The sequence below is a fragment of the Tauraco erythrolophus genome, chromosome Z, assembly GCF_009769465.1.
Source record: "Tauraco erythrolophus isolate bTauEry1 chromosome Z, bTauEry1.pri, whole genome shotgun sequence".
Classification (NCBI taxonomy): Eukaryota; Metazoa; Chordata; class Aves; order Musophagiformes; family Musophagidae; genus Tauraco; species Tauraco erythrolophus.
The window spans coordinates 35,205,456-35,221,878 of NC_141496.1; the positions used below are offsets into that span (position 1 = coordinate 35,205,456).

Sequence of the window (16,423 nt, forward strand, 5' to 3'; positions counted from 1 at the left end):
TTCAGTAACTCGTAACATGTATGTAATATAAGGTGCTGCTGTTGTTTAGTGAAAATACGTGATCATCCCTTGGAAGTGATGAAGCATTCCCCAAAGAACATGTATGAGAGTGTTTATAAATATGTGTGATACCATGATGATGTTCAGATATTTTTATATTCTGTAGTGGAGAGTGTAGGGGAGACTGTAGTGTGACAGCACTATGTAGGTTTTCCTTCACTATCTTGATGGATTCTTAGGGTCTTTGAGAAGCTTTTGCATTACTGTTGATCTCAGCCAATCCCTCATGCTCAGTTGAGGAAAACCCATTCAGGCTAAGGAAGGAAAATTTCCTTTATTTTAACAGTTCTATAGTGTTTTGCAGTTCCCATTTCCATTGCCTAAGTAGTGATGTTTAGGCAGTGTTTTGATAACCTGCCCAAACTACTCAAGATTTCCCAACCAGGCTTTGCCAGTGTCTCCTGCTGGAGGCAGAAGGACCTGTGCCGGGAGCTCCACGGAGCAGTTGGAGAAAGAGCAGCAGCACTTCCAGTCTGCCAAACCACAGAGGCTGCGATGGTGCCCCAATACCCAAAACTGCTTGAGGAAGAAATTCCCCTGCTTTGGGTTTCCCTGTGTAGTCAGAGAGGAGGGTTGGGTTTGTGGTGGCAGTCTGCCTGGTGCAGTGCTGGTCATGGTCTCCGACTCTTTTGTGCTGCTGGTTTTATTTGTTGGGAAAGTTTTGATCCAAGGAGTATTTCCATGTTCCGAACGGGTAATGTGTCAAAAGACTTCCTGGAGCCATGTCAGCCTCTCTCTGTCAAACCAGAAAGCTGTCATTTGTCAACTTTCAAATGCCTGAATTTTGAGACGATACAACTTTCTTCGAATGTCCTTTATAAAAAGCAATATGCATGTAAGTAATGCAATGTTAAGGCTGATCTATTAGCTTCAAAACATAAAGATGAACAAACTTGGAATAAGTATTGCACCACCTCAAATCACCTCTGTCACACATGTGGGAACTTTTCTGCAGATTTGGGTGTCTGGCTTAGGAGGAGAATGTCCCTGTCTTACTCCCACTGTTGCAATAATCTGTGCTTACTCTTATTTATAAATTATGTAATAAGCACTGACGTACTGATGTAGTTTGTCAGTAGTACATTCAAGCTATTCTCAAGTGTATTACTTCCAGCTTATGCAAAGTGTCATAATTTAATTGCATTTTAGAGCAAAGTAAGAACTCAAAAAATATACACAGCTGTTTAACTGTGAGCAGTGTGGAAAATGTGGCACAAGATATGAGTGCTGTTCTTTAGTAATGACTATTACATGTAGGAAGCCCTTGCTACTGTCAAAAAATAGGTTATGAAGAGGACTGCAGAAAGGAGAAAAATGAAACAATGTATATAGAATGTGAAAAATTAAATCTGTCTAAAGGCTATGTTTAAATCACCACTGACAGACTCCCAAGTAAGAACACAAAGAAACCTAGTTTAAACTAGTAAAGGAGGCTAATAGAAGTAATAAGACAGCTTGCAGCAAAAGTCAGTCTTGTGCAAGTGAGGAAAATAGAGGAGTATAAAGGCTGGCGAGTTACATATAAAATCACAGTAAGATCACCCAGAACTGAAATTGAGAAGCTTGTTACAGCTGTAAAGGCTAGTAATAAAAGAGAGCTGATGAGCTGCATGCGAAAGGAATGCTCAGCTTAAAGGAGAAAAACTAGCATGGTTGTGTCCAATGTTACTTGTCCAGTTTCCACACTTTAATATTATTAAATTTTTTTCAACCAGACATAATTCTGAGGAGTAATAATACCAGTAATACCAGTAGAGGAGCTCTTAGAACAAATGGATATATCGTACAATAGTGAAGTTTCAGGATGAAATGGTTTTTAAGCCCAGAGTACTACTAGAAGTCAAATATGAAGGTGCAGAACGACCAACTAGTATGTAACTTACTGCTGAAATCAGCAATTTTCATCAGAGAAATAGAAAAAGAGTAAATGTGATAGTCTTTGAAAGGCCTCCAGGAGTGATTTGTAGTGATTCGTGTGTACCAGGAGGAGGTAATATGTCGGGAGGGAAAGGCAGTACAGATTTCTTTTTCAAAAAAAGCTACTAGAATTCATTGAAGGAGTCAGAGATCACATGATATTGTCAGTAAAAGAGTATATGGATTTCCAACAAGCCGTCAACAAGCTTACCAAATGCTTTTAAATAAGTCACTGTCATGGCATAGGAGGAGGGAGTCCCCTGATGAGTTAATAATTGGTTGAAAGGAGGAAAAGAGGTGTTCATATTTTACAGGTGAAATAAATTGTTACTGGTGCAGTGTTATTAAGGCCTGCACTGACATAGTTGGTGGATAAAAGGAAAAAATGAATTAATACAAGCTAACAAACTTCGCTGTTTTTTCCTAACATTATTTAGAATACTTAAATCTAAAGCTGATTGTGATGAGTTGGGGAATTACTTCATGATGCTGAATGATTGGATGATAAAATGACATGAGATTCAATTCCAGTAAATGTGAAATTATGGGGAAAATAACTCGCTCTGTAAACACAATGGTGGCTTCTAAATGAGCTATTACAACTCAGGAAAGAGCTTGGAGTGATTGTGAATAGTTCTCTGAGAACATCAGTTATTGCTCAATGGCAGTGAAAAACCCTCAAAGCAAATAGGAAATGTTAGCAAATGTTAGAAATTATGAGGTGTTGAGAACAAAACAGAAAAACATCGTCATTCCACTCATTATGTGGGCCCCCATCTTGAACACTGTATGGAGTGTGGACACCATATCAAAAAGGATATGAAGAATTTAAAACAAAAAACAAAATACAGAGGAGGGTTGCAAGGATGATCACAGGCATGAAATGCTTTTCAGGCAAAGAAAGAATAGACAAAAATTCTTCAGCTTGGGAAATAGATGACTGAGGAAGGAATACAACAAATCTCTAAAATCATGAAAGGTGTAGAGAAGATGAATAGGGAAAAATTTTTGCCTTTTTCATAGTAGAGAAGCTAAGGGGCATCACGTTTAAATTATCAGGCAGGAGATCTCTACTGAAAGAGAGGCAGAACTATTTCGTATACGTACCAATTATATTGTGGAGCTCGTTGCCACAGAATACTATCAAGGAGAAAAGTATAAACGCATTCAAAAAAAGCATTTGACAATACTGAGGTGGGGTAGGTGCATTGAACTGTTGTACATGCTTGTCCAGTTATAAACTCTGGCTTAGGAGGCTCTAAAGTTACTGATTGCCAAAACCAGGGAAGACTCACTCTATAACCATGCAGTTCTTGTACTGTTCCTCTGAGCAATCTGCCAGTGGTCAGAAACTGGACTCTGGGACCTTGATCTGTCTGGGATGGATCTTCTTACGAATACTTTGTCAGAGGTGATCAGAAAGTTAGTGTATTAGCCTGCCGTCTTCTGTCAGCTAATAATGAAGTGGACATTGTAATGGTGTTTGAATGTATGAAATGTGTTTCAGAACTGTGTCAAGTGGAGTACTTTGGGGGGGGGCATGATTTTAGTAGTGTACAGAAATGTTACGCTTCAAAGGTTTAGGATGACAGCATTTCATGTTCTCCTACCTTAATTTCAACCTCATGTGCAAAGTCCAGCTTGCTGTCTTTATTTTGCTTTCTCAAGATGTCAGCTTCACTTTTGGACACAATTGTTTGTAAATTTCTTTTCAGATATGAAGATAAGAGCAGTTTGGAAATCAGGAAAGGTTGCACATTGTTTTATTATGTCAGCATCTCTGTCAAAACATAAATCTGAACATTTTTTCCTACATAGGGAGGCTGAGATGCATCTTGCATTATTGTTACTGTAAAGTATTGTAGTTATCTTAATGTTCAATATATACTACTGGACTTGAAAATTTAAATGGAGAGACTCATATTTGGGGAGAAGCCATTCAATTATTTCTTTCAAATTTCTCATTTTGTGCTCCATTGAAGGTTAGTTATATTATGAATATAAAAAAGACGGCAATTTTTTTGTCCAGAGGTAGTCTTCTCTATTTTGAAGTATTTCTCTAGTTTTAATGGCATAATCAGTGATTGATCTTTGCTATTCTTTAGCTATTGAGGACAAAATAGAGGGTGCTTGTGAGTTAAATGCATCTTTAACGGCTTCTGGGTAGGCCTGAGATGGAAGTTTAAATAATTACCAACATGTTTTATTGACAACGGCACTGAAAAGTCTCACTTTGCAGAATCTTCTAACTTATCAATGCTTTGCTCTTTCACTTCAATAGGTAGAACTTCATTCAGTAGTTCTCTTAATCTACTAGACAGCCAAGAATATTTTTCTTTGAGAAATAATCGTCTCTTATCTCCACTGCATGTTCCTTTTGGCTATTTTGTTACCTAAGTCCAGCCAATACTTGTTTTGTAAAAATTCCGCCAATTTTGGGTGTGTTAAGTTAGTTGTGATAATCACCAAATGCTAATTACCTCCTGTAGTATTGATCAGCAGTTTTCATTTTCTACAATTTCGAGTGAAAAATTATAGATCGAGATATTCAATATTGGGAAGACTGTAAAGTGAGTTAGCACGCTTTATGTAGAGCCACATAACAGAAGACTTTCTTATCTTGCGAAGCAAGTGAGCAGTTTTCTCTCTCCACCAGCTGCTCACAATTCTCACAATCTTTTTGAGTCTTTTCAGTTTCAGTTCCATTTATTTGCCATGTTCTTTCTGCCAGTCACAAGTGACACCTGTTCCACTTGCTGTAGGCTCTAGGCTCATAATTTTTATTGTGTTTCTTAACTGGAATAAGAAAAATATTAGTGGGATTTTTTTCCCTTTAAAAATTTAATGTTCAATTTTAAAAAACTTCCAATGTACAAAATAAAAGACCTCTAGAGCCTAGTCAGGTCCTGTGCATCTTGGGTTGGTAACGGCTAAGAACTGCAAATTGAGTCCATGTGGTAGCATGGATGTCAGTAAGACTGGATTTCAAGTATCCTTTGATCTTGTCCTATGTATTGATAGCAACTGTGCGAAATACTATCATGCTGCTGAAGTATTCTATAGACTGGTGCTACTGTATTAGGCGACAGCTCGTCTGAGACAGAACTCATGCGGAAAAATTAATTCACTGTTTGAAAACCTTAAGAATGTCATAATATATGTAGAGTGTGTAACTCAGAGAATTCACGATAGCTGCATGCATTCATAAACCTTAAAGTATAGTTGTGCGTTGGAAAAATAAATCTGAGAAAAGGAAAATTAAACTTTAAACAATACTTTTAAACAGTAAATTATAAGCAGAAGTTAGATTGGTTTGACATTCCTAGCTACAGATTATTGGAAGATTGTTATTGCATGTGAGTAACATTTGATGTTGAATCAAATTGTTAAACTAACTGAAGTTCGGCTTTTTACTGAATTTATTCGATTTGTGTTTAAATAAAGGATCAGAAATAAGTGTTCATGAGTAGATCCAGAAGAGACGGTGCTTAATAAATATAAATTACTTTATGCAGACTCAGTGTGTCTAGCACTAAATGGTATTCTACGTTCATTTGTCAATAAAGTAAGGTTGTGCACAGAAGTGACCTTTATGTGCATTCTTTAGTGAAAGCTTGATCTAATGGATTACTACTGTTTCAAGATAAATTAGCTTGGAAAATTTTTCCAAATGTGATTAATCTGAGGAAGAGAATGAAGAGTTACTTTTTATGATCTTGGTAGATATTTTTAACTTTTTTAAATTAACATTTTTGCAGAAGTGTGCAAAACTTCTATAACTACTGAAGTACTTATATCTTGTAGAACATGATTACTAAGTGCCAGTATTTCCTAAATACTAAAAAAAGTATTTAGTTTATAAATACTAAAACATACAGCTAAGTTATATCTTTGTCTGAAATACAAATTCATGATTTTTTTTTTTAATTACAGTATTACAAGTATTCAACTATGTGCAAAAGTCAATTACATCTTGCCAAGTACTATCGGAGATTTAGCGTTGTCTGACTTTTTACCTAAGCCATGTTAAATTAAGGTGTCAATACTGCTACTTCAGAAGCAGCAACGTGATCTGGTTGTAGCCCCAGTGTGGTACCTGTTGTACTTACATGTTCTAAACTCTTTTCAATAAAATGTATTTTTCACCATTGTTTCTGTTTTCTCAGAAAGTGTGAGAGAAGGTGAATATATTTCCTGGTGTAGAAAGTGCAAGCTGAGCCTCATGAGGCGCTAGGTCATTTTGGAGCAGGGAATAAGGTCTTCAGTGCTATGGCAGAGGCATCAGAGAGACATGACCATTCTTCCAGTTAGGAATTCCCTTTGTTCAAGTAGCCTCATAGACTTCATTAAAAAAAATATTAAGTAGGACTTGCATTTCAAAAAGTCTGGAGAGTCATGCTAAATTAGTTTTCCTAAAGTAAGGGTAATTAAGAATACATACCCATGTGTGAGACAAAAACTGACATATTCCAAATAGTCGCTCCTCCTGTCTCAATGCAAGGTTTATATCCCGACCTGCTTTTCATCGCTGTTGCGGAGTGTAAGCCAAGCCAGGGTTGTTCCTAGCGAGCCTGTGTGGGTCATGGGGTGTGGAGTACGGTAGGATGGGGAGATTTGCCTCTTCTGGTCTTCTGTTTCTGTGTATTCATATGGTAGAAAGGGAAGAATGAGTAGATAGGACATTTCTTTCTGTCCTTACGGTGTTTACACCAGCACGGTTCTTCTGCCTTGAGCCAGGCTTGATAAACCAAGTGTAGACCTGTTCTATAGAACTTCTGTTTTTATTGAACAAAAAGTGTTACTTTACTCTCTGGAGTAGGGACAAAACTTGAAATTAGACAAAGCTGGTTGTTGATTGGTTCGTGTGGCAAAGTGGCTAAGCATTGACTTAGGTACAGGGCTCTTAATGAAGCCATTATTTAGACGCAAATTGGATTTCTATATTTTATTAGTCCTATCCTATTAAATTTATAGTAGGCAAATTTACAATACTGGCTTGCTGGGCATGTATGTAGAGGTGGCTGGGATGGAACTCTCTAGGATTTTTTTAATACTATGTAAGACTTTTATTGTTGCTTCAGACATATCACAGGTGACAAATTACTTGATCCCCCACCCCATCCTCAATGGTTCTTTTATGGGCTTTCTTGTTTGCCAGTAAATTTCTGTAAACAACTGGTGTTTCAAAGCTTTAGCATACTTTTTACTCCTTTTTTTTTTTTTTTAATTTAAACCTCCTTTGGATTACTGTTTGAAACTGTGGTATATTTTTGTTTGAAAGTTATGTTGCACAGATACCAGCTTTTGTTTTATTTTTATTTAGCACTGGGCACATATTAGTCCTTATAATATGCATGCAAATAGTTTTTAAATGGTGAAAATTTTTATATCAATTTGGTGGCTAACTGTATAACTACAGATGTTATTTTAAAAAATTTTATTGATGCATAAAAGTGCGGGTTGTTTGTGATTGCAGGTTGATGCGACTGAGAGTGAACCAAAGAGCTTTATCTTTATGAGTGAAGATGCGTTAACAAATCCTGACAAGCTCTTGGTCCTAATTCATGGTAACGGCGTTGTCAGAGCAGGTCAGTGGGCTAGGAGACTTATAATTAACGAAGATCTGGACAGTGGCACGCAGATACCATATATAAAGAGAGCTGCTGAGGTAAGTGAAGGTGTATTGTATGTACGGTTGTGCGTGTATATGCGTGTGTATGTGTGTACCTGTGTATGAAAAGCTCTAAATCCAAGATGTTTTAATTTGTTAAACGGTATTCGATATTTCCCTATACAGTCATTTTATTGATGATGAGAATACTGCTTGATTTTTTTTCAGAACTTCTTTCTAATGGAACCAAGTTTCTCTCTTACAGTAAAAAAAATGTTAGTTGTGTGTCATGTTGTTGTGGCGGCACTGCTGTGTAGTTTAATGTGGCAGCTAACGTGACAAGAGCCCTTAGCAGGCGATGAGATGCAATAGAAGGCACTACAGAAATTTGTTGTTATTTGAAGTGTTTTCTTTTACATTTCATTAAATTTGTACGTATTCTCACTCAACGTCTGTTGTAATCTCATGATAACATGAGCTTTCATGATAACAGCAGGCTTTTTTGCCAGGCTTGTACTGAATTTATTAGAGCCACAGTCTTTTTCAGTTTTGCACTGAATACTGATTCATTCTCATTCACCTATCAATACTTGACAGTAAAAAAACATTTACATTTTATGGACACTATTTTGTTCCATTTACGTCTATGTGAGAGACAATGCACAATTTGTATAATATTTTAAACACTGGAACTTTGTAGGTGTAATTTATTTCTTGCATCCTGCAACCTGAATTAAACTTCCTCTAGTAAACTTTAGAAAAGCCTGTTTAAGGGTCACTATTTCTGTTTTATTTACCTAGTCCTCATTGGGGACTTCAACCATCCTGATATCTGTTGGAAGGACAACACAGCAGGGCATAGGCAATCCAGGAGGTTCCTGGAATGCATGGATGATAACTTCCTTCTCCAAGTGGTAGAGGAACCAACGAGGAGAGGTACTTTGCTGGACCTTGTTCTCACCAACAATGAAGGGCTTGTGGGGAACATGACGCTCAAGGACAGCCTTGGCTGCAGTGATCATGAAATGGTAGAATTCAAGATACTTAGAGAAGCAAGGACGGTGCATAGCAGGCCCACTACCCTGGATTTCAGCAGAGCAGACTTTGGCCTCTTCAGGGATCTCCTCGCTAGGGTACAATGGGACAAGGCCCTGGAGGGAAGAGGGGCACAAGAAAGCTGGTTAATATTCAAGGATCACCTCCTCCAAGCTCAGGAGTGGTGCATCCCAATAAAGAGAAAGTCAGGTAGGAACACCAGGAGGCCTGCATGGATAAACAAGGAGCTCCTGGACCAACTCGGGCACAAAAAGAAGGCCTACAGGGGGTGGAAGCAAGGACAGGTAGCCTGGGAAGAATACAGAGCGATTGTCCGAGCAACCAGAGATCAGGTTAGGAAAGCTAAAGCCCTGATAGAGTTAAATCTGGCCAGGGACATCAAGGGCAACAAGAAAAACTTCTATAGATATGTCAGTGATAAAAAGAGATCTAGGGAAAATGTAGGCCCTCTCCGGAAGGAAGCAGGGGACCTGGCTACCCGGGATATGGAGAAGGCTAAGGTTCTCAATGACTTCTTTGCCTCAGTCTTCACTGGCAAGAGCTCCAGCTGCACAGCCCAAGTCACAGAAGGCAAAGGCAGGGACTGTGAGAATGAGGAACCGCCCACTGTAGGAGAAGATCAGGTCTGAGACCATCTAAAGAACCTGAAGGTGGACAAGTCCATGGGACCTGATGAGGTGCATCCGCAGGTCCTGAGGGAACTGGCAGATGAAGTTGCTAAGCCGCTATCCATCATATTTCAGAAGTCGTGACAATCTGGTGAAGTTCCCACTGACTGGAAAAGGGGAAACATAGCCCCCATCTTTAAAGAGGGGAAAAAAGAAGACCCAGGGAACTACAGGCCAGTCAGACTCACCACTGTGCCTGGCAAGATCATGGAGCAGATCCTCCTGGTGACTATGCTAAGGCACATAGAAAATAAGGAGGTGATTGGTGACAGCCAACATGGCTTCACTAAGGGCAAATCCTGCCTGACTAATTTGGTGGCCTTCTATGATGAGGTTACAGCATTGATGGATAGGGGAAGAGCAACTGACATCATCTACCTGGACTTATCCAAAGCATTTGATACTGTCCCACATGACATCCTTGTCTCTAAACTGGAAAGACATGGTTTTGATGGATGGACCACTCGGTGGATAAGGAATTGGCTGGATGGTCGCACTCAAAGAGTTGTGGTCAACGGTTCAATGTCCACGTGGAAGCCTGTGACGAGTGGTGTTCCTCAGGGGTCAGTACTGGGACCAGTGCTATTTAACATCTTTGTTGGAGACATGGACAGTGGGATTGAGTGCACCCTCAGCAAGTTTGCAGATGACACCAAGTTGTGTGGTGTTGTGGACACGCTGGAGGGAAGGGATGCCATCCAGAGGGACCTTGACAGGCTGGAGAGGAGGGCCTGTGAGAACCTCATGAAGTTCAACAAGGCCAAGTGCAAGGTCCTGCACGTGGGTTGGGGCAATCCCAAGCACAAGTCCAGGCTGGGTAGAGAATGGTTTGAGAGCAGCCCTGAGGAAAAGGACTTGGGAGTGCTGGTGGATGAGAAGCTCAGCATGAGCCGGCAATGTGCACCTGCAGCCCGGAAGGCCAACCATGTCCTGGGCTGCATCCAAAGAATCGTGGCCAGCAGGTCTAGGGAAGTGATTCTGCCCCTCTACTCAGCTCTTGTGAGACCCCACCTGGAATACTGAATTCAGCTCTGGAGTCCCCAGCATAAGAAGGACATGGAGCTACTGGAGCGAGTCCAGAGGAGGGCTCTGAAGATGATCCGAGGGCTGAATCACCTGTGCTATGAAGACAGGCTGAGAGAGCTGAGGCTGTTCAGCCTGGAGGAGAGAAGGCTCCGGGGTGATCTTATAGCAGCTTTCCAGTACCTAAAGGGGGCCTACAGGAAGGCTGAAGAGGGACTTTTTACAAGGGTGTGTAGTGATAGGACAAGGGGCAATGGCTTTAAATTGAAAGAGGGCAGATTTAGATTAGATATAAGGAAGAAATTTTTTATATTGAGGGTGGTGAGGCACTGGAACAGGTTGCCCAGAGAAGTTGTGTCTGCCCCATCCCTGGAAGTGTTCAAGGCCAGGTTGGATGAGGCTTTGGGCAACCTGGTGTAGTGGAGGATTTCTCTGCCCATGGCAGGGGTTTGGAACTAGATCATCTTTGAGGTCCCTTCCAACCCTAACCATTCTATGATTCTAAGTTAAGCTGATGTGCTATTCTAAATATCAGTGTTGTCACAGTGATTATTACAATCACTTTGCTAAATGAAGTTGCATTTTTTTGCAGCTGCCTTTAAAGTATTCAGTATAGAAAACGGTTCTCTTCCAACATGTTTGTGTTTTTTTAATAAAGCAAAGAAAGAAAACATATTAAAACATTGGGCCATTACGTTATTTTTGTTTTGCATAATCAACTAACAAAGCACCAGACTACATTTTGTGAGCAAAAGAAACCTAGTCTTGTGAAAGCGATGCTCACCTTCTTTTAACGTAAAGTTTTTCTTCATTTTAAATCAAGACTCAGCGGCAGAACAGAAAATACTTTAGGATTGTCGACTGTAATATAGGTCTATGGTAGGTCCGATGTAGATCAGACCGATGTAGATGTCCGATTTCTAGAGTGCAATTTCCAAAACCTTTCCCAAGAAACCTGAAGAGCTGTACCTACTTAAATTTTCAGACCTGTATTCCCTCAAATGGTTACTGTCCTTAAGAACAGATTATGCATTTCTACGTTTTGAAAGATTCTTTAAAAGAAACCAAGAAAACATCCGAAAGAGTTTGATGAGAAAATATCTTCTAAAAAACATAATCATTCAATCACATTGAGACTTCAGACTTTGTGTTCTTATCTTTTGACTTCCTTCTTTCTTAGCATGGTTTTTAAATTCATATTTCTCTTTAGTCAAGTAATTCCAGCTACTGTAAATACCACTTTCCCTTTTTTGTGCATCTTACAATTCTCAGACATATGCTACACATTTAGAACACATATGATTTGCAATATTTTTTTCCATGAAAAAAAAAAATTAGTCATATTCAGTTGTGTTATATTAAATGTATTTCTGTTTCTTGTATCCTGTAATCACTGTGGTGGGAATTGAATGTATATCTGGTTAGAAAAAGGCAATATTTTATGGAAGTCAAACCCCACTGAAGGTTCTTGGAATCATTATGTTATAACTAAAAAGAGAATACAGACAGTTATGTGCTGATATCATGTCCATATCATGTACAGATCATATAAATTACTCTTCCAAATACAGGAAATTATGATAGAGTGAGTATAAGGACTGCAATTTTAGTTAATAATAATAAAAATTGCATCCTTTTCTGGGTTTCCTGGTGTTCAGTCCTCTAGTTGATTTAGGCACTTTTGTATCTTATGAAATGAAAATAACTGGCCTAAACTGTAAATGGCCTGAATGAAAATTGTGATAACTTCTCATTCAGCATTGTCAGTTTGAATTAAGGAGTTATTTTCCTTGATCTTCCAGTGTTTCTTCTAAGAAAAGGTGTCATCCTTGAGTGAAACTAGCAGACCTTATCAAAGCGTAAGATTACAGTGCTGATGGAAGGAGAACATGGATTTTTTTTTTTTTCCTAATAAACTATGTGAATTTGAAATGTATAATAGTATCTAGGATTTGAAAATTCCACTGATCTGCTGTGAGTGTGAAACATGCGCAGGTAGTTTAAAACATTTACTGGAGACCTCGTTTTCATTTAAAAAAATAAAAAATAAAAAAAATTGCGAAAGTAATGCTTAAATGTCTTTTGTTCAGAAACTAGTTCAGAAATATCCCTTCTGCTTTCCTTAAAACCGAACCGACAAACAAACAAAAAAACCCTCTAGTTAGGTCAAAACCGTATCTTTTTCTCTACTACATTTCTCTGTGAAGAGTGATGAGACTACCACCAGCAAGCTTCAGTATATTTCTTGGGAAAACTGAAAACAGGGAAGCAAAAGCTGGAGCTATCAGTGATCAGTAGATTGAGCAGGATGAACTGATACTGCTCTCCTAAACAGGGAGTTAAGGGAATAAAAGAAACTATTTCTCTCTAGTACACCACTTTCAAGAAAATAAATACTTTTCTCTTAAAGCGTGTGTGGAATAAGAGAGCAATGTAAAGGCTTAAAATTTATTGTGCTTCTAGCGGCTTTGGGCTGATACTCGTTGGAAAGAAGAGATCCAAGCAGAAATATCCTGGTGGGAATTTGAGGAGCTAGAAATGTGTTTTTTCTTTTCATCTGGGTGGTTCCTGTAGGTAATACTTCTCCTTCCATCTTTTATATCAAATTCTGTTGTGCGGATTCACTCTTTTGTGTAATAGATGCTGGGAGCTGTTTACAAGGTTTTATGTGAAGAGGTAAGATTAATGTGTTAATTCAGAAATTCAAACTTGATCATGTAAAAGAGATTTTGAAATATGAAAGAAGAGAAACAAGTGACAAGATAGAGAACAGATTGTAGGAAAAGGAGGAGGGAGAAAAGTGTATAGAATGTGAGAGACAGATATGTGTAAATACTTTAAAACAAGGTAGGAAAATATCTGCTTTAGAAAAACTAGTTTAAAACAGGCAAATGTAATAACATAAAGCAGTAAGGCAGTAAGAAAGGTTTAATTAAAATTATAAAAAAGACATACTATAAAGATATTTCAAACAAAAAACATGGCAATTTCCTATAAATACAGTAGGAAGTAAATATTGCATAGGTTTGTTGTTTTGTTGAAACAGAACTTTTCTACTGAAACTTTCTGCAGTGGGAAATACTGATTTTTGACAGAAGCAGTCATCTGACGTGTGAGTGACCGAAGTTCAAATCCCTCCTCTGGGAATGAGGGACTATTCCACTTTCAATGATAACAGTGCACTGAAGGTATTCCATTTTTTTAATAAATAAATAAATGTAAATTATTTAAATAAATAAGTGTAAATTAGAAGAGGAATTTTAATCTGTCTCTTCTGCGTTTTCTGTAAATATCTCATTCACTGTCCGTAGAGTCGGGCTCTTCTCGGATCAGTTATTATTTAGTCATATATACAATGACTGAAGCAACGCCAGAAGGAGGTGATGAGAGATAGAGGTAAATTCTTTAATTCAATGATGAGGGCATTAACTTGAGGAGTCAAGAATTAAGGATTTATGATCCTGGTGTCATTTAGGTAGTTCAGGGGCTCCCATGGTTGCTATGAGGACCTCGGTCACCAGGCTCTTAGGAGGAGGAAGTTATGAGGAGGTTTGGTTCTCTGGTTCGTTGTTGAGTGGTGACAATGTGGATTATAATCTAAAGATCTGTTTAGGAGATGTACAAGCGATACCAATGATACAGGGGAACAAGCAAGAAAGGGTGCAAAAGTTGGCTACTGCTCCATGCAAGAACATTCCTTCTGTAGTGGTTGGAAAAGCAGATTCTGTGAAGTCCACTGGGTGTTAGGTAACGAGAAGCTGATGTTGATCTAGTTACAGAGGAAGTTTGTTCCTTGGGGAAATGGGAGCTCAGCTTACCTAAGCTTGGACACTGAGAGGAATTTTGGAGTACTCTTATCGTCGATACCTTTCCTCTAGGGCATAAAGAGGACATCAGCTTACTGCACAAGTATAAAGAGACTGTTAAATGCTTTCTGTGTCTTTGGAAATTCAGTACGTTTGTTACCTAAGATAGCTGTGGTCCCAAGGATGCTAATAACATTCAACCACAGCCACTGTCAGTTATTTGGTTGTTTTTAATTTTTATTTATTTTTAAAAGAGACACCATCCAAAAATTGTAGCCTGTTTTCAAATTCAGCACACTTTAAGATGGCCTAGATATTTTTCTTTATTATTTAAAGGAGAATTAATACTTGACATAGAGGTCATAGCATCAGAAAAATAACTGCTTCAAGAAACCTGGATGAGTTTTTCAGAAGAAATGCAGCAGCTCCCAAAAATCTGACTTTCCATGAACAAACAAATAAGTTTTGCATGAGATGGGCATCAGCTGTGGAAATCTGTCTTTAAAGGCTGATGAAACATGATTTTCAGCTTCAGTTTTCTCTTGTGTTTATCCTCCTCTTCTCTCTGCATGTCTGTAACCATTTCTGGGTTTAAGAATATTTTTGGTCAGAGTATTGGATTTATTCACTCTTACTAGCATCATTCATTTGTATAAAACTATCAGGTTGGTAATGCTGTAAATTGGTGAGAGTGGTTACTCTGTTCAGCATGCGATAAGATGTCATTAGTTTTGTGACTCAGTTGAATAGAGCTAAAAAAATCATTCGGTGTAACAACAGTAAATTTACCCACCGTAACTTTTATGTGATTTAGTAGCCCTACTGGTTAGTTACTGGTATAGTAGCACATTTTGGTCTTTCCATTTTGTGAAAATCAGCCAGTTTCAAAAGTGGATGTTTACACATTGTTGTCAAGAACTTATGCTTTGTTTAAACTGCGCAAACAAGAATTCTTGCTGAAAAACTTTTATATCTCGCTTTTAAGCGTAGAATATCTTGTTAGACAATCCGCCCTTCATTCTGGTGGTCATATTTTAGGAACCTAAGATACAAAATTTTGTCTTATAGTTTATACATGCTTAGCATAATTTCAGTAAGACGAGCAAGTGATGCTTTCTGGGAAAAAAACAGAGCTGACATTTTACTGCAATTATAGTTCTTCCACAGAATACTAATATTTATGTACCTTTTATGTCTCCTAAGTATATTGTTGCAGAAAGATGTTTAAATAGCTATTTATTTATTAATAGTCAGCTACAGCGCCAAAGTAATCATGATCTTATTTGGGCATTCTAATATTTTACTGTAAGTAAATTTTCACTAAAATGGACAATAATGTGCTATATTTTTTTCTTTCAAATATTAATTTTCTTACTCTGGCGTATGTATTTGCTTTTATTCATTCTGTTAGACCACAGAAATAACATTGCCTGTAAACTTCTTAGTAGAGAAAACTTGTATTTGCAACTCTTACTTCTGTGGGAATAATATTAAGAATACTTAAGTTACATAGCTGGTTGGATTATCTTTTGAGATCTTTCTAAAAACCTAAACAGAGATTACAATGTATTGCTAAATAATTTATCACATATAATTGGCATTATATGCACCATACTCTGGAAAGAAAATTTAAAAGGCAATATATTTAATTCCTTCTAAAACATTTCATCAGGAATTGATAATCACTCAAATACTGATTTGAAATACTGATCACCAAGCAGACAGAAGGAAAAACCACGTAGTTAGTTGAAAGCAGGAGTAATTGATCACAAAGTACGTAATAATACATAATAATTTGTATAGGATTTAATAATTATTAAGTCAGAAATTCAAGAAAAGGTTAAAAGCTTAGACTAATATTGAACTGACAGGGTGTATAAACCCCCACCAGCCCCCATGCCAACAAAGGAAAACAGTGAGATGACAGCTCTACTGTTTGGAGAGAGGTTGCTAACGACAGCTTATTCCTTTATGATTTCAACTCTTGACAGAAGACAGGTCTGCTTGTTGCATCATGGCAGATGTATCATTACCTTCTGGCCCTGTCATGACTGAACTGGAAAAAACCCCACTTGCAGTTCTGAAAATCCAATTACCCTTTGGAATTTAGCGCATCCCTTCCTGTTGTTGCATTAGTTGTGTGGATGACATTCTTAAGAGTTTTCTGCGTTACATTAATTTGATAATGTGGAAGTACTTACGGGTTGCTTTGTCTTCCTTTATTCTGCTGGCTGTCATGTTTTAGAACCCTTTAGCACCTTGTGTTAATTTACTCTTACTTT

The 16,423-nt window shown here is 38.0% G+C and overlaps 1 protein-coding gene across 3 annotated transcripts in view; it reads left to right on the top strand.

Annotated features, from left to right (window-relative positions):
* The window catches only part of ARB2A (ARB2 cotranscriptional regulator A), a 276,209-nt gene that overhangs the window by 56,384 nt on the left and 203,402 nt on the right, over positions 1–16,423 (top strand). For 2 of the 3 annotated variants that reach the window (XM_086629569.1, XM_086629568.1), the window contains one exon: positions 7,454–7,645. The exons of the other annotated variant lie outside the window; for it this stretch is intronic. In XM_086629569.1, the coding sequence (XP_086485695.1) occupies positions 7,454–7,645 (192 nt within the window). The remainder of the gene's footprint in view (positions 1–7,453; positions 7,646–16,423) is intronic. 3 annotated transcript variants of the gene reach the window in all.